General features: G+C 39.2%; 1 protein-coding gene across 4 annotated transcripts; it reads left to right on the top strand.

The window, feature by feature from the left end:
• Positions 1 to 64: 64 nt before the first annotated feature.
• On the top strand, positions 65 to 27456 carry EZH2 (enhancer of zeste 2 polycomb repressive complex 2 subunit). Of its 4 annotated transcripts, none has more exons than XM_053467013.1 (20): positions 65 to 244; positions 7455 to 7578; positions 8428 to 8556; positions 9034 to 9150; positions 11042 to 11162; positions 11337 to 11486; positions 11577 to 11679; positions 11960 to 12123; positions 13191 to 13282; positions 14185 to 14425; positions 14663 to 14832; positions 15480 to 15574; positions 15838 to 15878; positions 16988 to 17113; positions 19385 to 19563; positions 20358 to 20453; positions 21955 to 22036; positions 23087 to 23167; positions 23820 to 23904; positions 27133 to 27456. In XM_053467013.1, exons 2-20 carry the CDS (start codon positions 7462 to 7464, stop codon positions 27191 to 27193), a joined length of 2250 nt encoding a protein of 749 aa, XP_053322988.1. In that variant the 5' UTR covers positions 65 to 244; positions 7455 to 7461; the 3' UTR covers positions 27194 to 27456. The 4 variants fall into 4 exon arrangements, with proteins under 4 accessions (XP_053322988.1, XP_053322987.1, XP_053322990.1 ...); XM_053467012.1 differs by having other exon boundaries at positions 11319 to 11486; XM_053467015.1 differs by lacking the exon at positions 16988 to 17113.
• The last annotated feature ends 470 nt before the right edge of the window (positions 27457 to 27926 follow it).

Genomic DNA, 27926 nt, shown 5'->3' with positions numbered 1-27926 from the left:
TGAATGCCGGGTGCCGTTCTTCCAGCCAATGGGGAGGCGGAGGTTAGGCCCCGGTATGGGCGTGGTCATACTAAGGCAGAGGGTGGGTGGGGAAAAGAGGAGGAGGTTCGGGAGGTTAGTTTGGCGCCCGGGCCGGTGGAGAGTGTGGTTGTGGGGGGTCGATTACCGGTTAGGGAGGTAGAGGAAGAAAAGAAGAGAAAAGGAAGAAAGGAAAGGACCGCAGGAGCAGCGATTCAGATGCACGGTAAGAGCCATTGATCTTAACGTACATTGTTAGAATCTGGACTATTGGTGAGTGCAGACGAGGACAAAGGGGCCGCCCCCGGCAAGGGAGGAGGAGGGGCTCCCAGGCATCACCACTCTCGCTGTGTGTATAGGGGTTGCAGGTACAGGGGCACTTTGGGTAATGATCACACTCCTGGGACATGCTCGGCACACCGGGAGCCGTGCACTTTCGGTGTAATAAAGCCAAGTTACACGTGAGATCGGGTGCGGTGCACGTAACATATGATATCAGCTGGGAATGCATGAACTGGTATGACAGGAGTAGTGACTGTGCTGCGGAGGCTGGATGCCAGGGTGTGGGTGCAGATCATAAGGTGTGACTCCAAGGACTTGACATCCATCTGTGGAGATGAGCTGGAGTGTATTAAAACAGTCACTTTTTGCGCAGAGCCAGTTTGATCAGTACAGTGTGTGCTTTCATACACTAGTGCTCTCTCACTGCAAGTTTCTCATCAGAAGGTGTCTTCAGTATGGGGACTTCCTACTCTGTACTAAGACAATATGGTGGCTTGGGGATCTTCCAACAGAGTCAGCAATGCTGAAAGGAATAATTCCGATGGCTTTATTATTTTACATACTAATAAGCATATCTTCTTTTATGTTTTAGTGTAGTTGTAGCCCAGTTTATTAGACTTTACTGCTTAGAGGGTGGTGGATACATGGAAGAGCCTGCCAGTAGAAGAGTTAATATAGCGAGGGGGTTTAGACGTGTATAGGGGTAGGCATATGGCTATCCTAAGCCCAAGCCAGTACTGATTTTTGCAGCTTGAAGAAACAGACGGGTTACATGGGTTGAATGGTTCTTATCTGCCATCAAATTCTACTGTACCTATGCTTGATAAGAGATTTGATTATGTGTAGGCTAATAACTAATTTCCCATGAAAATGGATGATTTATATACCAGTGTCACTAATTGGACCAGGGGGTCTTGGTGGCTGTAGAAAGTAGGTATACTTCAATTCACTGCTTGTTGACTGTAAAGAGACTTGTGAAAATCAGGTGCAGAATTCATGAACAATGCGGACTGCAGCGTTCAGTCAATGAAAGCACGTGTATTCAGTGTATCCTTTTTACAACCGTGCCATTATGCGATCTCTTCTCTACCTTGTGTTTCTTCTCTCAGCCCTTATTCCAGTTATCAAGGTTTCTATAGCACCACAAACCAGAGATCTACAAAATTAGCTTCTAAATAACAATTCCACATTAAAGCCGAGACAGACGATGTGGAAAGCCTTGCTCTCAAGAGCTTACAATCTAGATCGTTACCTGATGTTAGCCTCTGTCAAATTGTCTCTATATTACCATTCAGAGGGCAATTTAATCAGAATGGACATTTATGTTCACGTTGGAAAGCCAATGCACGCGTTCTGGATATACAGGAATAAATATTTAAATAGTCGCGTTTCCTTCTTCCCTCGCTTGCTTCAATTGAACTTCAAAAGAGACTCAATTCTCATGCTTGTAAGATCAGCTGGCTTTCTAATGTGCATGGGCAGGCAGCATACCTAAGTGTGTTGCTTGCTTTAGTTGATGCAGGTAGGGAAGCAGGAAAACGAGACACAAGAAGCAATAAACGTGCTTTTTAGCTGTAATTCCTCGCCTCTGTGTTTTGCTCTTTCAATTATTAGTCCTGCCCTAGTCGCATATTGATGTCCTTACTACCCCTTTAAAGAAAGCTGTAGGGGATGAAAAATGACCCCCACCTAGATTTTGAGCCATTATGTATGTAAGCTGCGTATGTGGCAGCGAAGTACTATATATCACCCAGCGCCTCCCCTATTCCGTTGCACCTGGTAGCTGGGAAAATACACTGTCGGTGCTTCTAAGAATGTGCCCAGTGATTGCGCAGGCACTGTAACATCTGACAGGTGAGTGTGCAAGCAACTTTTCTCACAACAGGGGAAATTTAGGACCCCAAGACAATGAAAAGGTGAACGAAATTCTAAATCACTTCACCGATCCCTGTTACGCTAAAAGCCATATACGTTTCCTTGAGTCCTGGGGATTGAATTTTGTTGACTTTATTCTGAAATATGTTTACATATTAAGCTCTACTAAGTAGCACCGCTCTTAAGAGGTCAAAAATCTTAAACCGAAAAGCAAAAAACAGGACAGATGTAGAAATAGATATAAATGGCAGGTAAGTGGAATTCTTTCCTGCCAGTGTAAAACTAATTATCACGTGGTCTTTCACCTGTATGTAGAAGACAAAGTTTAGCTACTATTTGCCTATGCAAATAAGCGTTGTTACATTTTCTCTATGGCCACAAACATAGGTTAGGCTTAGGTTTTACAAACTTGCGTCTTGTCTAGAAGCAATAGGAGCAAATTGCTAAATAAAAAATAGACAGCGCTTAAAAACAACGCAATAACATCAAATTATATATAAAATAAATAATCATTGAATAAATATAAAACAGCCACACTTCATGTGTTAATAAAAATAAGAAATCTAAAATACAATATGAAGAAAAAAGACAAACTATCTATATATAATTTGATGTTATTGCATATTTTTAAGCGCCGTCTGTTTTTCCATATATATTAGATTCTTTTCAGTAAGACATCATTGCAACCCAAAGACTAGCAGCCTATTTGTTGCGTTCTCTTCATTTGGAGAATATGTATAAACACGGTTTTTTAAAAACAAATTATAATTTGGTGGTGTGTGTATTTTTTAATATATTTTTTCACATGCAAGCAATAGGAGGCCAATGGTTTACCCGTGGCGTGGACTTGAAGAACTTTTTCTTGTGAATTTAGTGGATCTTCTAGACATGACATTGACATAATTTATAACTGTTAATATATGATGTCAAAAAGAACATACAATGCAACTTAAATTGTGGATCGACAATGTATTCAACTTTGAGGGGGGGTGCGGCTGGAGTTAGGGACTGATGTGATTTGCTTGTTGTCTGCGTGATATGATTCATATTTTCTTCCAGCTGCTCGTTAACTTAATGAGCTATAATAGAAGGAAGTATATTTTTGGCAAGTTTAATTGATGGTGGTAAAGAAGTAGAAAGGGAATGTTAGAGAGACGTGATGGCTTGGGTATTGTGACTTGAGCGTTCAGGCTGAGGAGTATGACGAGAAGTTTACGCTCACGCTTAGGTGGTGAGATGTACAGTGGGTAGTTAGCGTAGGATGAGAAGTCACGTTGCATAATTTTTTTTGTCTAGTACTTAAATGTAGGCGTTAACTCACTCTTTCCTGGAGACGCTCACATCGTAGAGAAGAAAGCGTGGAAGTAAAACATTTTGTTGGCATAAAAATTGAAGTAAAATACGTTTTGACCTAATGTTTTTGTGAATGTATTTTTTTTTTGCTACAAAATACACACATTAGTAGCGAAAAGCAGCAGAGTGATAATGCACAGCCGGTTAGTAAACGGAGAGGCACCTTGGTGATTGGATACCACTGACGTTAACGACCATGTGCAGGGTCGAACATTCTGCTTTGTTTGGTCTCTGTTGCTGTCCAGCAATCTGATGCTGCTTAATCGGTCAGATGTTTACTGCAGTAATAGTGTTAGATTGTTCTTCTGCTTGTTCATTCTTGTGAAACTGAACCATGATAAAACATTTAGTCTCCAATGCATGATGAAGGACCATCCCTGACATGCTGGCTTGGCTTAGCATAATACATGGATAAGTTGGTGAGAGGTATTAATAGATTTAACAGTGCATTATTTGTGGCCAGCTCTGTCGTAATTGCAAAAGAATATCGCCAGAGTTTCCCCTTCCTAATGCTTAGCAAAGTTGAGGCAATTAAACATTTTATCTCCCCTCCTACTCCCAAACCATGGATTTATTCACTAAAGGAGGGCTTTGTCAGAGAACTGTGGTTTTAACTCCTTAACTTCAAAATAGCTCTTGAAGGACCAACCCTGATGAGCTTCTCCTGCAAGAAGAGCATTCTTTGGCTTTGGCAGATAACCCCCCATTATTCCTTTATCGGTTACTTTAGTCATTATGTGAAGCCAGCTTGACATTTCGTTTTTTTACTCAACGCGTTTTCTGTACCTTGCGACATGAGACAGATCTTCTCAAAATCTAGGTTGGTTGTTCTGTTACGTGGGTTGTTCATTGCTCTCTACGGTAAGCCGAATGACTTAAGGGACTTTTTAACAGTCATATGTGGAGAAATCATACTCGCTTCAAAAGAAATCGGGTCCGTTGGGATTTCCCATTACGTTTACTTTCTTGCGTGAAGCTGTGGAGTACTGCACACGTCTTGATGCACTTTAAGTGCTTGCAAACACATATATCTCAAAATAAATGTCACTTCCTCAGTGTTTGCATGGAGGTTTTACTACAGTTTACTTCCTCTTTAACTCCTGAAAGTACCAATCGGTTAACTATTGATCTTGGATACCCTTGTTTTTTTTTTTTAATGAGTCTCTCCTTCTTTAAAAAAATGTTTTTGCTAGCACACGCATCTCAGTCATCACCGATGTACTTGGTCTTGGGTGGTTCCTGACCCATCCTTTAAAATCTAAAGCAATGGTTCCCTCTCAGAGAATATAATCCATTATCACTTTCTAATTGTTTTCATTTCCATGCTGACTTTGGTTTCTCTAATGGCCAGGATGCACTGATTCAATCCTGTTATGCCTTAAGGTTATACAGGTTGGAAGTTCCTAATTCCCTGTGACCTATATTTGCATCATCATGGCAAGCAAGGGTTATATTTTCCCCATAGGGGTTGTAGCAAGGAAATATTCCTGATCTCGGATATGGCGGGCGGGGGCGCAATCTAATTCATGTAGACGTAGAACACAACAACCCTACTTGACCTTCCTGTGTAGAAGCTGGTATCGTGATTCTGTGGGCTTGAAATGGCTTCACGTTGTTTCCTTTTTTTTTTCTTATTAAATGTCTGCAACAAAGAAAGGGCTGAGCCATGTCTCACGAGATAATTGAGATACGGCCTAATAATTATTGTTAAAGGATAGAATAAATGCTGACATATGCACGTTCTTATTGTGCATGTAGGCTGCTCCCTTGGCACTTAATGAACCTATTCTACTTCTAAGGAAGAAGGTCATTTTCAAGATGGATCATCGTTATGTATTTGAAGCAGTTTAGTTTCATTCATTCTTATGATGCTTTTTAAATGTTTACATTATTCCAAACCCCGGATTGTTGCTGATCTACTATGTAGTCTGGTTTGTGACTTGATTTTGGCAAGAAAGAGTTTCAGGTTCCTGATTCCAGAGTAGCTATTAATGGCACCAGCCAGAAATGCGTGAACGTATGTTGCTATCATTAAAATGTAACGTTTTAACCATTTTGAGTTTGGTTACTCTTGTTAAATGTGCTTCACGTATAGACAACGTATTACATTTTCTCTACAATATTTCCTTAAATGACCCAGTAGAGTTGAACGTCTGTGGAGATAATTTGCAGTTTACTTCTCTTAAGTATACATTCTACAAAAAGTCGTAATTTCATTGTTTGCATAAATGTTAAGTTTAGTATGACCTACTTAAGGCTCTAATTAGTAATGAAACAGAACATTTTATTATCGTACAGATCAACCTATTTGGTGTGTTCAAGCACCCATTGGGGGAGGATCTCAAAAGAAAGTATAATGATACAAAATATAGATTGTTTTTTTTGGCTTTGTGGCTATCGCAGGCATATGACGGGAGTATTTTGTGTTTATTTTAGTAGAAGATTACAAGGATTGTTTAGTCTATGTAAGTAAACATCTTGGGTGGAAAACGTTTATCGTTATCAATGTGTGACCATGAGCATGGAACTAGTGACCTTGACGATGTTTTCCCAACCCTGTGTATAACCGTATAAAAAGGGGGTAAAATACTATAACATTTATAGAATAAGACACCTTCACTGTGGATAAACTGGCTTCCCTTTTTCCAAGAATGGTTTTTATTGTAGCTTTGACAACAATGGCTAACTAGTTCTCCCTATGTATAAAGTAACCGTGTTGGAGCTCTCTATATTGCAAGGCACATAAATTAAATTAGTTTTCCGCATGCAAATCACAAGCTCTTTTAGTCTAGGGATCTTCAATTGAGTAACGACAACCACTTACGAAATTATGTTTTCACCGGTACAGCTGTCCTCCTTTGCAGTGATTTAAACATGAAACATCTATTCTTTGTAGGTAAGATAAGTGTCTACTAGCTGTGTAGAATAGACTTCTTCCATACTGTTTCTTTCATTAGTCAGAAGGTATTTTTTTTTTTTTTAATGGCTTCATTTTTTTTTCATATAATGAAGCATAAAACTGGGGGTTAGATGTTCAGCAAAGCTTTAAACATTATTTACACTTCTTGGCCCAGGTTTTCATGACATTGTCCCTATATCATCCCTTTTTAAATGTGGTGGCCAGGAAATATACATTTCCCCTCCCTAGGGTCTTGTTTTTTTAATTAAAATAGCTGTACGATATTTTAATGAGGTGATTTCTCTTAGATGTATAACTCAAAGTATGTGATTCTAAACATTAAAGGGCAATTTATGGGCTGTATAACCAAGCTATTGGGTACAACCAGAGCCGGCCTTAAGTGTTCTCCCCCCTCTGCCCCTTCTCACTGCCTTCCCCCCTCTGCCCCTTCTCACTGCTCCCCCACCCCTTCTCACTATCTACCCCCTCTCCCTACGTCTCATTATCCTTACTTACCTTGTTGAGTCCTGCGGTGGGAGCGGGAGGCGTCCGTCTTCCCGCTCTGCCGCGGTGCGCGCTTCATATTCCGGCACTCAGCATGAAGGAGTATGACCGGACTAGGTGGTGACTAGGTCTATTGGAGGCTTGAGTTTGCCTGTCTAGCGCATAGTGGGGTCCATTTGGGTGTCTATTGAAGCCAAAAAGGCAAATTAACTAATTTGGGTTGTTTCAAACATACTTCTTCATCCCATATCCTTTGAAATTCAGATATCCTTTTTTTTTGGAGACAAGAGGGTCATAATGCATACTTTAAGCTCTAATTATATATTTTTTTCCCACGAGAACCTACAGAATGGGAAGGTATTTTCATGAGTGGATTTTTTTTTTTTCCATGTGGAAGATTTTGGTTTACTGTTGTATGAGAGAAAATGTAATTTTATGATGCACTGTCTACCGCAGCGCCCTTTGCATTAAATGTACCTTCTGTATCGAAAACCTAAATCTCATGTTTTTGTAAATATTGCAGGATAATCATGGGACAGACAGGCAAGAAATCCGAGAAAGGGCCGGTGTGCTGGAGGAAGCGTGTGAAATCGGAGTACATGCGCTTAAGGCAGCTCAAACGCTTCAGGCGAGCAGATGAAGTAAAGGTAACTGAAGATAAGGGACACGGCGGGGGTAGAAGAAGCCAGCTTGGCTTTAGGGTGACTTTTACTTATAGAAAAAGTCATTAGTATCCCAGTAACATCATAAACATCCAGATAAAGCAGCATAGCGTTTTCCTGCAAAAAACCCTCTTTAAGGCTATTAATGAACCTTTTGATGTTCATTCAATGTAATTAAGGAAATCCTATACCCATGCTGATAAACCGAGCTTAGACAAATGTGACGTCTTTCCAAAGACTGTCAAAATATGTTTGATGTAAATGCAGTTGTTTGATATGTTTTGACAAACACGCCGTTAACCAGCTTCAAGAAGTTAGACTACCGCATCGCTACTAAGACAGCTTTTAAATTAATAATAATCTGGAACAGAATAGTATTTGTAAAAATAACTCTCTAAAACAAATTTGAGAGTAAATAAAAATAGGAGCACTCTGAGGTCAAGTCACAATGTAAAATGCAAAAATACACATGGGGTTAATGTTTCTGTTCTATTAATATCAAGGTTATACATATATCCCATTGTACAGCGCTACGGGATTTGATGGCGCTATATAAAACAATTAATAATAATAATAATACACACACAGGAATTACAGGAAAAAGTTGACAGTAGGGTATTATCATTCACCATACTGATTTACAGTGCTGTTTCTATCTATTTATGTTTTCTACTATGCCCTATTGTTCTAGTATGCTACTGCCAATGAAACCGACCATATTACAGGGCTACGTTTCCCCAGGAATCAGTGAAACATGTCAAAGAAATCCATCAAGACAAAGTCATTTTGTGTCCTTGTTGGACAGACCGTTCATACCGATTTTCTGTTTTACAGAGTATGTTTAACTCCAATCGACAGAAGATTTTGGAAAGAACGGAGATTCTAAACCAGGAATGGAAGCAACGAAGAATCCAGCCTGTGCACATCATGACTTCTGTAAGCTCTCTACGAGGGACCAGGGAGGTAAGTCCTCTAACGCTCTTTAAATTAACACGTTCCTTTTGTGTACAGTGCATATATTATCCTCGTTGTCCGTTTTTGTTTTAGCTTTGTTTGCCGGGCTATTCATACAGCAAGATGCATACTTTGTTTCTTAATTGCTTCACAACAGACATGACGAGCAACGTTTTAGCTCTACTTACTCTGCAGAAGACAGTGGGTGGAAAAGGTATAGGGACTGTAATCAAATAGTAGAAACACTGCCAGTGGACTTGGTGGAATAACAGGTTTTAGTACATCTTTAGAGTTATAGGACGGAGATGAGGATATGTGAGACAAGTATTGCGAACATGAGTTCTTCTTAAAGTGTAAACACCCTTATCCTCTGTAAGCATCATCTAGCTCCCATGCTGTTAAACCGTATATATAAATGCCTCTACTTCTGATCTGGTTATATGTTTGCAAGCTTATACTTATTGTTTTATTTATTATTTTGTCTAGTGCTCGGTCACAAGTGATTTTGATTTTCCAAAACAAGTTATACCGCTAAAAACACTCAACGCTGTAGCCTCTGTGCCTATCATGTATTCTTGGTCTCCTCTCCAGCAAAATTTTATGGTAAGTTACTCATTACAAATTTATTCCACCTGTAGTATTTATGTTTAGGCAGTAAGCAACCATTTGCATTTGATTGATTAACAAAATCTCCTGTCTGTTCTCTAACATACAGTGCTGTGAAAAACTATTAGCCCCTTCCACAATTCTTCTGTTGTTTGCTTATGTCACACGTTTCATACCCCGGGGATTAAAAATGCAGTTGTTTCCTATTTGGACATGTCTGAAAAAGTAATTGCCCCCTTATTTACGAAAAGTTAACTACATTTTAATTGATAATTGGTTCAATTTCACTAGACACACCCAGTCATGGTTTCTGCCAGCCCCATTGAATCGAAATGCCCATTAAATAGAACCTGTCTTGCAAATTGAAGTAGGCTTAAAGGTCTCAGAAAGCAGCACATTGATCTAAAGAAATTTCAAAAACAGATGAGGAACAAAGCCATTGACATCTATCAGTCTGGAAAGGCTTACAAAGCCATTTCTAAAGCTCTGGGACTCCAGTGAACCACAGTGGGAGCCATTATCTACAAATGGGAAAAAAAACTTGGACTAGTGCTGAACCTTCCTAAGAGTAGTCGGGGCCACCAAAATGCCTCCAAGGCGCATCGACGACTCATTCAGGAGGTCACAATAGAACCCAGACTAACGCAAAGAACTGCAGGCCTCAGCATGCTTTAGTTATGGTCAGTGTTCGCGATTATCACAATAAGAAACAGGCTGTGCAAAACTGGCATCCATAGGGGAGTTGCAAGGCGAAAACCACAGTTGACCAAAGAGAATACAAAGGCTTGTCTCACATTTGCCAAAAAACATCTTGATGACCCCTAATACCTTTGGGATAATACTCCATGAACTGATGAGTCAAAAGTGGAACTTTTGGAAGACATGGGCCCCATTACATCTGGAGTAAACATAACACAGGATTCCCCAAGAAGAACAGCGTGCAAACAGTGAAACACGGTGATGGTCTGGGGCTGCTTTTGCCATAAGTAATGGAACCTTGAATGTTGCCGTCCACCAGCAAAATCTGGCAAAGTTGTTGCATTTGTTGCCGCCAAGGATGGCACAACCAGCTTATTAGGTTTAGGGGCAATTGCTTTTTCACATGTGTGATATAGGTTTCGATGAAACGCTCTACCTTCAATTAATGATTTGATCATTTAAAAGCTACGTTTTGTGTTTATTCTTGTTGTCTTTGTCTTATATTAAAATTAATTTGCTAATCTGAAACGTTTAAATGTGATAAATAAGCAAAACAATGGGAATGGGACAAATGCCTTTTCACAGCGATTAGATAGTATTACTTCATATATGTGTGAACCTTTTGCACAGCACCAAGGTTTTTGTGATGATGGCAAGTGAGGCAGCCTCTCTTGGTTTGTCATCTCATCTTAGATGTACATAGACAACTCTACTTTGGAACATTTTGATGTGTGGAACTTTAGCTGGTGTTCCACCTTAAGTATTGGAGACTAGACTCTGATACCCTTTGAGACACCTAAATAAAATATACAGCCATTGATCCATTGATAGTTGACCTTATCCGTGCATCATCGTTATGTGCAATAAGTATTATGCGATGCATGTTCTGTTATATTTAGACGTCCGATACTGACAGCCAACAAACATATCTAAACAAATACATTGTCACGGTGTCCTATACAGGCTTACAAATGTTTTTAATATATTTAACATTATTGTAAATCAACATGCTTTGCATACATGTCAAGTAGAAATTCCAGAATCAATCTCGCGACTGCATATTATGCCAATTCTGTTGGGTGGCATTGAATAAGCCGTATGTAAAAATCTAAAGAGAGATGACTGCTTAATATAATTGCACTGCTGTGCCATATTTTGTGTGTAACTGTTCTCGTATCACCCCCTTTAGGTTGAAGATGAGACGGTGTTGCATAACATTCCCTATATGGGTGATGAAGTGTTAGACCAAGATGGGACTTTTATTGAGGAACTCATAAAGAACTATGATGGAAAGGTGCATGGAGACAGAGGTAAGATCATGTTGCATATTATTATGAACATCTCTTTAGTCACATAAAACCCTGTGAGAAGGGCCGTACACAATGTGTAGAATGTGCTGCCCCATCTAAGATTCGGTGCCCATAGGATCTGGGTGTTAAACTAATTTCTTGAATCCTCACTGACAGGGGTGTATTGTGTTGCAGAATGTGGCTTTATTAATGATGAGATATTTGTGGAGCTAGTGAATGCGCTTAGCCAATACAGTGATTATGAGGACGACGAAGATGGCGATGACAATCAAGACTATGAAAGGGATGACAAAACAAAAGATCTCGATGACAACAGCATGGAAGGTAAATTAAAGTGAATGCGCACTGACTTTACTCCCTCTCTAGCCTAGTCCGTCACACATTCCGTAATGGCCCTTTTATTGTCTTCTGCAGATCAGGAGCCCTGTCAACCACGAAAGTTTCCCTCAGATAAGATTTTTGAAGCAATATCCTCTATGTTTCCAGACAAGGGCACATCTGAAGAACTGAAAGAGAAGTAAGGCCTTTCACAACTGGGGCTGGGGAACAGATTGCCGTTGGACCACAATCCCTTGATGCTTAGGAAGCCAAGGGAAATGGTTGTCCTGTCCTGACATACCCCATACTACTGACTCCAGATGCACAGATCCACTTACACATTCGGTGTTTTTAGTCGTGGTGCAGAACTTCATCAGATATTCCACGTTATAGTTGCATAAAACCACACTTCATGTAGAGCCACGAAACATTTGTGTAGTTTGCGTACGAAATTAACACGTGTGTATGTCTTGATTTAGGTACAAGGAACTAACGGAACAGCAGCTTCCAGGAGCATTGCCACCTGAATGCACCCCAAACATAGATGGACCAAATGCAAAATCCGTACAGAGGGAGCAGAGCCTGCACTCATTCCACACCCTCTTCTGTAGACGGTGCTTCAAATATGACTGCTTCTTGCATCGTAAGTAAAACACCCTGACACATTTTACTTATTTACATTGCTTTGGTGCAGTGGTCACGTTGTATTTTCCACCACACTATTGTGCACTGGAAGAGAGCTGTAATTTGCTACGACACTGGTTCTCACCTGATTGTCCACATTGCATCAGGTTGATTGTTGGGCCAAAGCGTGTGAGAACAGAAAGAAAGAATGGTTAACCTTGTATGTCTGCTGTTAGTATTTTTTTGTTGCTTTAAATATTAATGCTCGTGCAATAAGTCAGTTGCCTGTCTAAAGATGAGAGAAGTCTTGTGAAGGAGATCTAATCCCACGTGTAAATGAGCTCCTTAAAGTGTCACCAAATTTAAACTATATACTAAAATACACTGCCATACAGCAGTTTTACCATATTTTTCAAACCTCTATTTACAAGTCTTTGGCCACTGTTTCCTGATTTACTGACCCCCCCCCCACAATCATTTTTTTCTTTTACATTTAACAAAATAAATAAAAAAAAAAAAAAGGAGCAACCAGTCATGAATAATGTATAATTAAATATACTTCTATAGCCTATGTGTTGCCACGAGCAGAAGTTACACACCATATCGGCATATTTTCTAAATATACGGTTCAGAAGTTGCCATACTCCCAGACAAATAGATGCGTGTATATTGTGTGCTTTTGCCTTGATTTGATGTAGTATGTGTGTTCAGTGTAAAAGTGTACATGTATTTTAACTTGTTTATAAAATTGGTTCTTACAGATGCTACATGCCTTATATGTGTTAGTTATTACATCACTGTGTGTCTTTTTTTGTAGTCGATTTTTTGCGTCTTAAGTGAGTGTAGTGAAAATTCTTTTTTATTTTTTTGTTCTTGTGCTTGCTAACTGTGTTGCACCAATTTACACTGTAGAGAATAAGTTTCCTTTTGTGTGGGTGGGCAGTCATCTAAGAGTTCCTTCAGAAGCCCATACGAAAGACTCAAAAGGTTTGTAAGTGAGTTACAAAATGTTTTTCATCTGAATTACCTTGTAATCTTATGAGGAGCACAATCGGAAACTATTTTTTGTGTTAATGTTTTAAACAGCACTTCACGCCACTCCCAACACATACAAAAGGAAGAACAATGAAGCTGCCAATGATGGGAAACCTTGTGGGCCCCACTGCTACCAGCTTTTGGTATGAGAAATTTCTATCTTTTTGTATATAATCTTTATATGAACACATGGATTAATTGTATTGTATGCCATTTTTCATTTCTTTTCCAGAAACCTTAAACGTGATTTAACCAGAACAAGTTAAAAATGTTAGGTTGAGCTTGGCTACTCTTTCCCTCTCATTAATTACTGGTTAATTCAGAGGTAAAGCAAAAACTAATAATAAAAACACAAACTTATTTAGTTTCTATCTTTTCTTCCTGACACTTTTTTTGATATGTATGAAAGCATATTATACTGCTTTTTTTTGTACAATACTCTGTTTATAGTTATAACTATGTTTATAACTTTATTCATGTTTTAAGTAGTCAGTAACTCTGTTTAAAGTTTCTGAATAGCACTACAACATGCAAAGTGGGTATTCGATAAGTCCAATTTAATCTGTTATGGGATAAGGTTTGGTTGAATGCAGTCTGAACTAAATCTAGTACATGTTAGATCATTTTGTAGACAGTTACTGCAGACAGTAGGTTTTGCTCTATTTCATAATTTTCTTACTATTTTAAGGCTTGGATTACTTAAGTGTCTATGTCTGTGCCAACCATCCACCCTATATTATGTATCATTCACACACCCAAATGTGTGCTTGATTAATTCTGGCTCTCTCGTTGGTGATATCACCCTCTACTGTTGCTTCACAACGCAAAGCATGAATCCATAAAAATGTACTGAGTAATAATGATATTTGTCTATTTACTATTTCTCTTCATTACCTAAAACTGCTTTGTCTGTTTAAGGACAATCTACAATATACATTTTTCCTTCCTGGTTATTTTCTTTTATATAAGGGTCAGAAAAAGTAGAAATTGTCCATAAATACCATATTTAAGAGCATTCAGATTATGAAGAGATCTTGTCTTGTAGGAAGGAGCAAGAGAATTTGCTGCCGCTTTGACAGCAGAGAGGATAAAGACCCCACCAAAACGCCCTGGTGGTCGTAGGAGAGGTCGTCTTCCCAACAACACCAGCAGACCCAGCACACCAACTGTCAATGTGTCTGAATCAAAGGACACAGACAGCGACCGAGAAGCTGGTACTGAAACTGGAGGAGAGAGCAATGATAAGGAAGAGGAGGAGAAAAAGGATGAGACGTCAAGTTCATCCGGTCAGTAAAGACGGTGGCAAAATCTCTTTACCTGCCTCATTCATTCACAGCGTTTTGAGTAACCATGCAATTGACTCGCATAGAAGATACATAGAAAATAATTACCCTTCTCAGACTCTCTGTTCTTATCTCCTAGCTCAGTATTTCTCAAGTGAAGCAGGCTATTTACGTGTAGCATAAATTAGCATATTTTTCAAGTACGGTGCAATTATATGAAGTCATTCCTTTTTTCTACAGAGGCAAACTCTAGATGCCAGACTCCAATAAAGATGAAGGCAAATGCTGAACCCCCTGAAAATGTGGAGTGGAGTGGGGCAGAGGCATCCCTCTTCAGAGTCCTCATTGGCACCTACTACGACAACTTCTGTGCAATTGCAAGGTTAATTGGCACCAAGACGTGTCGGCAGGCAAGTCCCTTAACATTTGATGTAATTTTGGGAGGAGGACAGGCAGATCAGAACAACCGGTTTTAATAAATGAACTCTACCCATTTCTTTAACGTGTCAGGGATGTAATCATGGCTTACTTTATTTATTCATGTTGAAGTGAAAGCTAGGGGTGTCTGCACGCACCTTCAGAGGCATTGGGAGTTTTCCCTATTGCGACTGGGTTCAGTGAAGCAAGCGGTGGTGTTTCTGCCAGATGAACGCTGCTGGACCTGCTCGTGTCCTGTTGGACAGGCTGGGCTGCAGAGTTGAGCAAAGCTGTCTCCAAAAGATGACCTTCAGGATGCACTTAGCTAGCAGGGAGGGTTAGTTAAATTGTTAGATTAAAATTTTGATCTATTTGGTGAGACCCAACAGACATTCTTTAAAGAACCATATACTAATTTACTCAAAAGTGTGGAGGAGACTTGTGTAACATTCGTCTGGGGACCCATATCTAACCTTGAAACTCAAGGCTTTAAGAAGCAAAAATCTTTGTATTTATTTATTATATATGCACAGCTGTAGACGGATAAGCTTATCCATGTTTTCCTCCAGGATGGGAATCTTACTCGAAATGCACCCAGTCATGGAAACAGCTAATTAATGAAATGTGTTCTTTGTTGCAGGTGTACGAGTTTAGAGTAAAGGAGTCCAGTATCATTGCACCTGTTCCCACTGAGGATGTTGATACTCCTCCGAGAAAGAAAAAGAGAAAACACAGGTCTGGGAAGAGATGTTTCTTCTATTCATGGATAAACATTAGGGTTCCCAGAGTTTGCTAATAGCGTTCATTGCAACTGAATCAAATAACCTTTGGAGTTTATTGTCTTAGTCTAAGAGTACAATACGTGCTCTGCCTGTGTACTAAAGATGACCATTGATGAATAGGCCGACTTTAATATTCAATCTAACCATTTCTTTAGTTATTCTGCCCGTAAGTAAGCGTTGCCACTTTTGGTCATTCTTGGTTTATTATCCTTTCAGGTTGTGGGCTGCACATTGCAGAAAAATACAGCTGAAGAAAGGTATGATATCTTGTTTTTCGCGATTGTTCCTCTGAAATGTAATCTTGATTAAAGAGAACGTGGAGGATGTTTAACTGAGGGCTACTTTTTAGTATACAAATGCAAACCGTCATTGATCTATGGTAATGCCCCCTATAGCCCCACCAACAAAGCATGCGTAATCTGTAAGTACTGTAATATACATTTTTGTTACCTTTATGAATAACTATTTACCTGATGAAAACGCAGCCAATCACTGGCAAGAAATCACTCATTGAAATCAGTTGAGATTGCTTTCTGTGCATGTGTTATGGGTTCTCATTAGACCCTCTTGAACTCAAGAGCTAGCAGAGTATCCCACGCCTGCACAGAACTGCCATCTCCAGCAATGCAGAATCCTAGAAGGGCGGGTAAAGAGCGCAAATACATAAGAGGAACCTCCCTCGGGTTAGCCCCCCCATTAAGAATTTTAATAAAAGATCATTTCATTTGTTAGATCAGGTTAGAGCAACTAACAGAGCTATCATAATCAATAAGTTTGTTGCAATTTTTGTTGAGGGGGGCTGGCTGCAGGTTAGCCCCCCTGAAAAAGAATGTTAACATTGCACACTTTACAGTAGATCTAATGAAAAAAACAGTTGATCTAACAAATAGAATGATCTTTTGTTAAAATTCTTAATATGGGGGGTAAAAGAGGATTCTGATGAATCCATTTGTGCATTTGCATGAAACAAGTTAAAGGTGAAACTCTGCTATAACCATTGAAGTCCATATGATGGCTGGAGTGTCCCTTTAAATGTCTGTCTGAAGGTTAGATGGTGTGGTGGATGATTATTCAAAATTAAAGGAAAAATGTAGCTGTGTTTTAAGATACAGAATTTTTTTTTTACTCTTATTACCCTTAAGTTGACTAAAAATCAAATAAAAATATGTGAAGTGTATGAAGGTAACTAAGATTGGCTAATAATATATATAGTCCCGTTTCTGTAAAACCTGGACTAAATTACTCTAAAAAAGAATAAATAATTGGCTTAGTGCAAGGCTGTATTGTGATTGATCTAACCATGAATCGACTTCTCATTCGTCCTGATTAAAATATGAAGATTTTATCTTCTTCTTTTGTTTTTAAGATGGCTCCTCCAATCATGTTTACAATTACCAGCCGTGTGACCATCCCCGGCAGCCTTGTGACAGCACCTGTCCATGTGTCATCGCCCAGAACTTCTGTGAGAAGTTCTGTCAGTGCAGCTCTGAGTGTAAGTGGCAGTCTGAAACAAAAAGTTGTTTCTCTATTTTCTAAGCACTAGTGAATGTTTTTTTTTTTTGATCTTGAGCACGGGTGATGGTGGACCATAAAATCCTTTTTTTTGTAGAATTTTTAGCAGATTTAATATGAATTTCAAATTTTTATGAAGAATTGCACAAATGGTATAGTGTTCTTTTAAAAAGAAAAACAGGGCAGTTGTTATCATGTAGCGCTCAAGAGCTATTAAACCCCCAAATTAATTAAAAAAAGCCTTTAATGGTATATTATTATTATTATTATTTATTTATTTTTTTTTATTTATTTATTTTTTTTTTTTTACAATAAAACAGGTTGATCATATGCAGCATAGTTACCTAACCACAAAATACTAATAATAAAGTGCGTAACACAAAAAAGCATCTGATTAACTAAAAGAATAGATGTATATGGGGGACAATATTGTCCAAAGATGAAGTGGAGCCCGTTCCACCCAACTGTGAGAACTTGACTGCTTATAAATGTGCTGTTCTTATATAAAGAAATCCTCGCTGATTAGATAAAATCAATGCCCATGCACTCCAGTCTGATGAGCTGCGGAAGATCTCGGCAGCAATGTAGCAATGATGTCTCGGCGCCAGCAGATGCGGTAGCGCTGTTACAGTTGGTAGCAGTGAAAATATTTAACAATGACATTAAAGTTGACAATAAGATTAACACATGTTAAAACATACTGGCACAGAAGAAGGTGGCAGTCTATTAACTAAAGCTTTGTTGCATTTACCTAGATACATCAGTTGTGACGTCAGAAAAGAATCAGTTGGCCTATGCTGCCCTTTTTAATTTTTAGATAGACGTACGCACATTCAAAGCTTACTCAAATTCTTTTATGGTGTTTGCCTGTGCTACTGCTTCTGGAAGTCAGTTCCAGGTATCTGCTACCCTTTCTGTAAAGTAGAATATTCTAATGTTACCCCCTCTGTCTTCCACCCCCTCTGTTTATTAAAAATTCTTCTCTCTGTGCCTGTTAACCCACTGACATATTTAAATGTCTATGATATTCTAGGATATACATGTTGCGGTTTCTTTTCTGGCATTGCTGGGATTTAAGGGGTATAAGACAGTATGAAGCAGTTAATATTTCTCAAAAATATTTTAAAGTGAAGCTGTGTAGGTATTATAAGCCTTTACTGGATCTCACAATCTTTTACTATAATTCTTGCTCTATTAATTGTCTCCTACATGGACATCTGTAGTCTTGGCTGGCTAAACAGGTCGTGACATCATGGCAGGCAGAGACGTTCTGTAATGTGTGTTATAAGATCTGAGAGCACTACGTTTTGTTAGTGGTTTTTTGTAGATAGGGAACCATTTAAAAATTACATATTTTAATATAAATATATAAAATATATATTTAATCAATCTGATACATTTTGTAGAAATTAGCTTTATATTCTGGCTAATGGGTTTGAGTAGAGGGTATCAGCATGTAGCCATGGGCTCTCCAAATGCAAGCACAAGGCAATCAAGAGGTTTGCCTAATTATCCATAGTTACAATTTACATTTCAGGAGATATATTTCAAGGGCTTTCATGGTGATCTTTAGTAAGTGGTGCAGATATCCTAGATCTAGCGTAAGAATCTTGTATGTGTGCTTAGATAACATCTGTCTTAGAGCTCTCAGACAGGATTCCTTACTTGGCTCTTTAGCTGCGGGAATGACGACTTTTGTCCTACTGAACGAGTAACTTCCGGTTCTCTCCCCACTGCATCCACACCTTGTACTGCAGCTTCCGTTACCGATACTGCTTTAAAGCAAAGGTCAAAGCCAAGCCTGGAGAAACGTCCTGCTTGAGTTGGAAGTGTATGTGGAGCAACGTCAGAGAGGGTGTTCAATGACCCCGACGGCCTCGCTAAAAAATAATGCACTTGTGAGAACATAAATGGTTAAAAAAAATCACTAAATTCGCTTTTAGGAGAAACTGCAGCTTGCCGCTTCCTCTGTGGTTTCACAAGCGCTTTCTGTGCATGCGCATGGGGGGGTCTCTTCAGAGTCCCCCCCCCGTGACACCAAATACATTTAAAGGGCTCCTCAGCTATCATATGCTTATACTAAGCTACTACTGTACATAACACACAGATCTCTAGTGCTTATGTCTTTAGAGATGTATGTCCTGAATCCAGTTTTAAGATTGCATTGAAGGTCCTAAATTGTTATGAAATGGCTCGGTTTAACCTGCGCCCGTCACATTCTCTCTCTCTCTCTCTCTCTCTCTCTCTTTAGGCCAAAACCGCTTCCCCGGATGCAGATGCAAGGCGCAGTGTAACACAAAGCAGTGTCCTTGTTACCTGGCTGTACGCGAGTGCGACCCGGACTTGTGTCTAACATGCGGTGCCGCCGATCACTGGGACAGCAAGAACGTATCCTGCAAGAACTGCAGCATTCAGCGGGGATCTAAGAAGGTGTGTAGTGCGTGCCGATTTTTCGGGGATATGACTTTATTTTAAATTAAACTAACAGAAACACGCTATAAACTACTATTCTATTACCGCTCCCAAACGCATATGGAGGACATTTTAATTTGGCAGTAGGGGGTCTATGCACAAGGCCTTCTGCCCGTTAATAGAAAGACCGGAAATGCTTATTTAACAAAGAAATGTCCTATCCTTTTGGGCAAGGGGCATTAAAGAAAATGCAGTCTTTTGGCGCCCCCGTTATAATAACTTTTGATCCCGCAGGCTGGTTTCATGAAAATTTGGCAAAATGGGCAGACAGCTAGGTAAGGCCTATAAAGTTTTTGATGGTAGATGCACGTGACTGGGCGGCATGGCTGCCTGGCCCTTAAGACCTGCGCAGAACGTAAGCCCCCCCCCATTTCAAACTACATTCTTTCTATGACAACCATGCGAGAAAAGGCCTCATGAACTCTATTCACTCTCTTCATTGTTATCCAGCGAGAGGACGTAGATCCCATCGAATGCCTGCTGTGCAATATAATTTTTTGTGATTTTTGCCGCTTTATGCGCACCATTTTCACAAACCCCAACATCTGTCACGCCTAGTTTGGCTTCATCCCAAAAGCAGGTGGACTCTGTAAAGTGCAGTACCATGCGTTGCATGACAGTGGTGGCTCCCTTTGACCCCAGTCAGCATTTTTATTTTCTGTGGTGTACCAATCATTCCTGGAACGGCCCTTTAGGTGCTCCAACGTGCCGCCGGCCTTTCACATACTCACCGCTTTACTTATTCTTCTTAGCATTTACTACTGGCTCCTTCTGATGTCGCCGGCTGGGGGATCTTCATCAAAGACCCTGTGCAGAAAAATGAGTTCATATCTGAATACTGTGGAGAGGTAAGCTGGTCGTGTTATTCTTCATTTATTCAAGTAGTGTTAGGACTTGCTATGTAGAGAACAACAAACCCACAACATTTAGAGGCCTATATTATAGAAAAAAGGACTGGCAACAGATAAGATTTGGCCCATCTAGTGTCTACCTGTTTATAAAACCGTAACCAGATCTTGACCTTGTCTTAGATTCGGGATCGCTATAGGCTCATCCCATGTATGTTTAAGCTCCCTCACTGTATTACCCTCTACCAATTAAGCTGGGGGTCTGTTCCACCCTCTCAGTAAAGCAAACCCTCCTTACGTTACATCTAAGCCTCCTGTGTTCTAGTTTTAGACTGTGACCTCTTGTTCTAATATTTCTCCTCCTTTGAGAAAAACTTCCAACCTGTACTTTGTTAAATCCACTGATGTCTTTATCATATTTGTGCAGTCCTGCTTCACCAGCGTTTTGTACAATGCGTACATTGACTATTAAAATTTCTTAAAAAGTTACTGAAAAGAAGTACCCTACTTTGTTTCATGAAGTCTTGTTTAATTTATATAACGCCATCATATTTTGCAGTGTAGCGCTTAGGTTTTACCCATGGTATTTGTTTTTTTGTTTGCTTTGTAGTCAATATTATTGGCAAACAGAACATCTAATCGCTTGTTTTCATTCTTCCCTTCCCGTTCAAGGACGCTTACAATTACATATTTCAACTCCCTTCCTCCCATATTCCTTTAGCTCACCTTTCCTAGTCCCTCTCCTGCAATACTTATACTCATGTGGCTGGTCCGTCCCTATCAGCGGCACTTTTACCTCTTCTGTAGTTAACCCTCTAGATTGTAAGCTCATTGACCAAGGCCCTCCTCACCTGTTATCTCTAAGTCAAAATGCTGCCGCTTGTTATGTCCTGTCTACCCATTGTACAGTGCTACGGAAGATGATGGCACTATATAAAGCAATAAATAATCTCTGCTTTACCTTTGGTGTGTCGTTAAATAATACGTATGGGCATGGTAACACTCCTACCATGCCCAGGCATACCCAGATTCCAGCACAGCTAGCACCACACTCATCCTGGAACCTGGGCATGATAGAAGCCCCAAAATTAAGGTGCGTCTTATACATGGGGAAATACGATAAATGGTGGCCTTAGCGAGAACAGGTGGCAGTATGGCGATGGGCAACATAGCCATTAGGGCAGGTAGATGTCAATATGTGTGCCCAATCCAGTAAAAAGTGTTGTGTCTGATCAATTCAATTGTACAGTGTGATTATGCAAAGTTATGAAAGGTGGTCTTATCGCCATAGCAACCAACAGAATCCTTCAGTAAGCAGGGACATCCTGTTAGTTGATATGATGTTAAAGGAACTTTTTTTTTTTTTTTTTTTTTTTTTTTTATTTAAACCCCACTGGTTCCAGCCTGTGATTTGTATAATGGGCAGCGCTGTGTGTTTGCTGCATGTTTGTTTGACAGCTGCCAGCAGATCATCTCACAAACTTTACTGTTCTTCCTCCAGATCATATCTCAGGATGAAGCAGATCGGAGGGGAAAAGTTTATGATAAATATATGTGCAGCTTCCTCTTCAACTTGAACAATGGTACGTAAAAAGAAATGAAAATGTTTTTTTCCCCGTAATGTAAAATAACTATTTTCTGTAACACTGTAATTTATGAAGGTCAAAAAAAAAAAAAGAGTTAAACTTTAAAAAGGAACTAATTGAATAATTGCCACAATTTCTATTTTTGGGAGGAATCAGAAAATTGAAAACTTGAATTCATTGGGAACAGTGTAAATATTTTTGCTCTGAAACAAATTGGCTATCCATCTGTTTGTCCGTCTCCTCACACATTATATAAACACACGCTGTTCTCTGCACGTGCGCGAGTCAGAGCTGTTCTTATTTTGCACTGATGAGATCTAATATGATTGTATTGGTCTATAGCTGGAACACTTCTAACTCTGTCTGTAAAGTAGCAGGCATATACAAATGGGGAAGCCCGTGTCAGGAATCAAAAAGTAATATACGCTAGAAAAGTCTGTCTAGTTCAACCCCACAGTTAAGCGTCAAAATTAAAAAAAAAAAAGCTTAGGGGGGGAAAAAATCCTCATTAAAATGTTCATTTTTATTCTGTCATTTATAGCCCTGTATGTTCTACTTTTCCAAAACAAAAAAAATATCCAGACCCTTTTTGAAGGCATCCATTGTATTTGATAACATCTCCTCGACGTGAATTCCACAGCTTTATTGCCCTTACCGTAAAGAGCCCCTTCCTTTGTTGGGTGTGAAATCTCCGCTCTTCCAGTGTCAGAGGATGACCTCTTGTTCGTCACACATTAACATTTCTGTTAATGAACAGGTCACTGGAGAGCTCCTTATGTTAGTCCTGCACATATTTACACAGTGTTATAATATCATTTATAGATGCTGTTTTTCTAGTGTATATAGATGCCACCTATTTATTCCCTTTTCATAGCTAAGATCTTCCACTTCTTGCTTATAAGCATACTCAAAATGAATTATGTACCGTTTAACGTATATTTGCTTTCTACAATCATAGGGAATGTACCATGTTCTAAATAAGAACAGAATTGAAGCTATTAAAATATAAAGTACATTAATCATTTTTTTTCCTCTCTTCTATTTCAGATTTTGTAGTCGATGCAACACGCAAAGGCAACAAAATTCGCTTTGCAAACCATTCTGTGAATCCAAACTGCTATGCAAAGGGTAAATAAAATGTCTATCAGAATGTATTAATAACTGCATGGATTCCTAATCCCATGCATGAAATACAAAGTAAAAAAAACAGTGCAACATGGAAAAAAAGTATCAATGTCATTGTTTTAAACACTGTTACCTTCCTGAAAATTAAAAAGTTGATGGCCGAGGAGCCCCAAAATGAGTTAACCCTCTCCTACTGTCTCACCCCCCCACACCAAATAGAGCGTAAGCTTGCAAGAGCAGGGCCATCTTCTCCTTCTGTACCAGGATGTTTTAATATGTTAATTTAAATTAATAATTAATTTTCACTGTCCCCTATTTAATATATAAGTAAATGTAACATCGACCCATGCATATTTTTGACACTTTTTCAGCTTTATGTTTTTCTTTTACTATTTCCTTCATCGATGAGTAGTACATAACTGTAACGGCTTCCCAGTTGAAGTGGTAATGACTAACATAGAAAAGAACTGTAAACATTAACAAGATAAGCATTAGGATATCCTGAATGTAAGAGGAGACCAAGAACTACGCGCTTCTACAGCAGAAAATTATGGGCAGATTAGATGGGTTTATCCTCTGCCAAATTGTTTCCATTTGGGATCATTTCAATGCTGGGTTTTGGAATATTAACACATGCTTCTCCCTTCTGCTTTAGTAATGATGGTTAATGGAGATCACCGAATAGGAATTTTTGCAAAGAGAGCCATTCAGACCGGTGAAGAACTTTTCTTCGACTACAGGTATGCCGTATCGTTCTTAACTAACGCATTGATTTACTACTATGTAGAACATTTGTCAAAGACTCTAAACCGTAAAAAGCCACAGGAATTGCTTGCACTTAGAATGCAACATTAATTATACCCTCTAATATGTTGAACAAGTAAACTTTAGCCGATCTTTTATTCTTTCCCATGAAGATTTAATCACATAACCTAGTTTCTGTGGAAACAACTTATTATCATGCATCACATGACACAGAGTTTTCTGGGAAAATTATAAATACGGCAAATGTTTAATTAAAAAAAATAGAGAAAGAAAGCATTCAGTAGTACTATGAATTATTTTAATTCTCCATTTAATTACAAAAGTGTTAAATTCTGCAGAGTAAGAGCAATAAAGGGCACTGATGTCTATCACGAATGAGGTGGCATTTTTTAGGGCCTTCTATCCGTGATCAAACGTTATCTGCAGCGCAGTTTAGGCTTCAGTTACAGACTAATCGGCAGCTTCTCTTCGAAAATGGGGAAAAAAAGCTAAAATCTGATTGCTGCCTTTTGGCAAAGATCAGTACATGGAGCAGGCAGCCTAATGTTGCTGCTTGCTACCACGGTAATAATTACTGGCTAGCATGCTGGTTAACCCCTTAAGGACAATAGGGGTTTTTACTCGTAGTATATTGTGGGACAATGGCTTTTTTAACATTTTTCGGTGTTGCTGTTTAGCTGTGATTTTCTTCTTTCTCATTTCGTGCTCCCACACATATTATATATTGTTTTTTTCAGGACAAACAGGGCTTTCTTTAGATACCATTAATTTTATCATATCATCTAATTTACTATAAAAAAAATGATAAAATATGGGGATTTTTTGTTAAAAAATTACTTTTTCTCACTTTTTAAACAAAAAACTTTTACTCATCTGCAAAAACGAATGAAAAAACCTGCTAAATAGATTCTACTATTTGTCCTGAGTTTAGAAATACCCAATGTTTTTATGTTTTTTTGCTTTTTTCTGCACGTTATGGGGCAATAAGTACAGGTAGCGTTTTGCCATTTCAAAACCATTTTTTCCAAATCTGGTAATTCTTCCCCCCATGTGCCATTTCGGGTATCTTTGAAGCCGGCCAATGCAATTTACCCCATCAAGTCATATATTTTTAAAAACTAGACACCCCAAGATATTTCACATGCTGGTAATTTAACCCTTTCCATGCACTAATTTTACCACCAGCCTTTGTGAAACTTTATGGTAGTACATTTTTTTGTATTTTTTTCACACACGTTGTACTTCAGGTATAAATTTATCGCTCCTGGTATATGTCCCTGTCAAACAACACCCCAATATGGGTTCAGTAACATCTCCTGAGCGCAGTGATACCCCACATGCATGGGTTTGTTGGGTTATTTGGGAGGTAAAAGGCCGCCTTTGTGAGGTGTGTATTTTTTGGCCATTTAGACATCTGATCCTACGGCCCCCATGTCCCATATTTGGGACACCTTTGAACCCGGCCAATTCAATTTATCCCATCCACTCATGCATTTTTTAATACGAGACACCCTATGGGCATTTGTAATGCCAATATTTTAACTCTTTCCATGCTGGAATTTTTGTAAAGATAAAGAATTTTAGGACTTGCTTATTAATTTTTTTTTTTTTTTTTGGTGACAGTGGGGATTTTTATATGTTACCATATTATTTTTATTTTTTTTAAACATTTTTTAAATTTTTTTTTTAAATTTTTTTTATTTTTTTTTTACTAATCACTCATTAGTGAGCTGGGCTCCATTGACCTTGCATGGTTGGATGCAGTACCTGCATTCAACCTGCAGGAGGAGCTCGAGAGTTCACAAGAGGGTCTGGATAGACCCTCTATGAACTCATATTTATTGTTGATGCCATCCTGTGAATGACGGCAACGTCATTTACAGGATGGCACTTGTGGTTGCTCTTCGGAGCAATCACAAGGTGATCGGGGTAGGGGGGTAGTGTTACTGACATGCCTCGATATCGAGGCATGTCAGTAACACCATTTATGCTTGGGAAGCGATTCAGATCGCTTCCTAAGCTGTTTTAGCCGGGCGCCGCCGCGATCTTTGATGATCGGTGCGGCGGCGGCCATTTTTCTTCCGGGGAGGGCTGCCGAGGGCTGCCCTCCCCGGATCCACGGTCAGCCTCACTTGTGAGGCTTCCGTGGATGCTGCAAAGCCGCCGATCGCGGCGATGCAGCTATTTAACGGCAGCCCGTACATGTACGGGCATTGTCGTTAACCCGTTGCACGGCAACCCCGTACATGTACGGGGATTGTCGTTAAGGGGTTAAACAAAAAAAAACAACAACTTAATCTCGGCTGGCATTCTAAGATACTGTGATTTCACAGGTACCCCGCTAAGCCCCTTCCTCCATAAAAAGTAACTAAAAATACAAAAAGGCACACATTTAAAGATATATATATATATATTTATTTGTGTTTAAAAAAAAAAAAAAAGCTGGATGGACATTTGTGCTCTACAGTTACCGTCACCCCTATCCATAGTCCAGAGGGCGATGGGAGTTGTAGCCTTTAAAACCTGGTGCACGAGAGGCGCTAAAAGTTGGCATACTTTGTTAGGTGCCAGTCTTTATTATTAAAATACTTGTGTGCCCAGTGGTTTTTAATGGAATTTTTAAACTAGATACATTTTTATACAAATCAACTTTGACATGCTCACTAAGAAAGGACGGCCTTAATAGCGTGGTAGCAGCTTACGTTGTTGCTCTCCTCTGCTAATACAGGGGAAAATCATCATCATCATCATCAACATATCAGTCTGATCCTGTCCTAAGGGCAGCCCAGAACTGAAATGTGATGCACATTTCCCATTTGCAAACCAACAACCCCCTATATATGTCAGTGGGGTACAGTTGGTATCCATCGAGGCACAAAAAGGCAGGGAGGTCAACAACTGGTCTCACCCTTTCACCCTTTTCGCTTGGAGTGAACCCCAAGAGATCCCTCATCCATGAAGTGGCTGTCTGTTCTTAGTGATCATCTCAAATCCTGCATAGTGCACAGTTGGTGCTGTAAGGTGTGCAAGAGATTTCACAATATATTATACGGGCTGCAGAAGAGGCTCACAGAGTTTGGCCCTTCATAGTGCGTAATGAAATAGGTGAGAGAGAGAACCTTGAGTTGAGTCCTTGTTGAACTAAATGTTGGGCTCGCAGTGTTGATATTCCTTCCATTTTGCTTTTTCTTTGTGCTTTTCAGATATAGCCAAGCTGATGCTCTGAAATATGTGGGAATTGAGAGAGAAATGGAAATCCCTTGATTCCAGCTACCTCCTCTGTAAGCCACATGCCTTACCTACTTCAGGAATTTCTAATACTGATGTTGCAATTTTAGATAAGAAGAAAACAAAATGCAAGTTGAAGTTCTGACAATACCATGTACTGTAAAAGTAATTTATAGTGAAAATAAAAATCAATTATTATTATCTTTGCCAGCTGCAAACTGTTTTGTACCAATGAATTTTTTGGCAATAATGTATTGTGGTACATTTTCCACCTCAAATAAAATATACTTGAACTTCTGTATATTTTGTTTATGGTTTCTTAGCTTCTCCTAAGATTGTTCTCACTATGAAGCCGTATCATTGTATGTAAAGAATTGTATGTAGCACCGTGCTTGTGGATGACCTGTCTGTTTTAAGGACTGGAGCTCTGAGATCACATGTACGGTATATAACCAGACACAATATACAGCAAAGATATAATTTAACCCTTTTGTCGGCACATAACAAAATCCCTATGGGGACTGCTATTTTGTATACATTTAGATTTGTTAAATTCCAACACAATAGTTTAATAGAAGATCTTGCTGAAATGTGGTACGGGACAATATTAAACCCCATAGTTACATTAGAAAGAAGCATTGGACGGTACATTGAAATATATGCAACACTTTTCAATAAAGAAGCGTTAAAGGGACACTCCAGCCGTCGTATGCACTTTAATGCACATGATAGCTGCATGGTCCCTTTAAATTTTCGTGTGGTCCATTTT

This window comes from Spea bombifrons, chromosome 5 (genome assembly GCF_027358695.1).
Source record: "Spea bombifrons isolate aSpeBom1 chromosome 5, aSpeBom1.2.pri, whole genome shotgun sequence".
NCBI lineage: Eukaryota > Metazoa > Chordata > Amphibia > Anura > Pelobatidae > Spea > Spea bombifrons.
Note: the sequence above shows the minus strand (reverse complement) of the source record. Positions and strands in the feature narration are given on the sequence as shown.

Coding starts and splice junctions, on each gene's coding strand:
- EZH2 (XM_053467012.1), top strand. CDS start 7,462: ATGGGACAGACAGGCAAGAAATCCGAGAAAGGGCCGGTGTGCTGGAGG. Junction 8,557..9,033: donor CTCTACGAGGGACCAGGGAG/GTAAGTCCTCTA, acceptor TATTTTGTCTAG/TGCTCGGTCACAAGTGATTT. Junction 23,905..27,132: donor GAACTTTTCTTCGACTACAG/GTATGCCGTATC, acceptor TGTGCTTTTCAG/ATATAGCCAAGCTGATGCTC.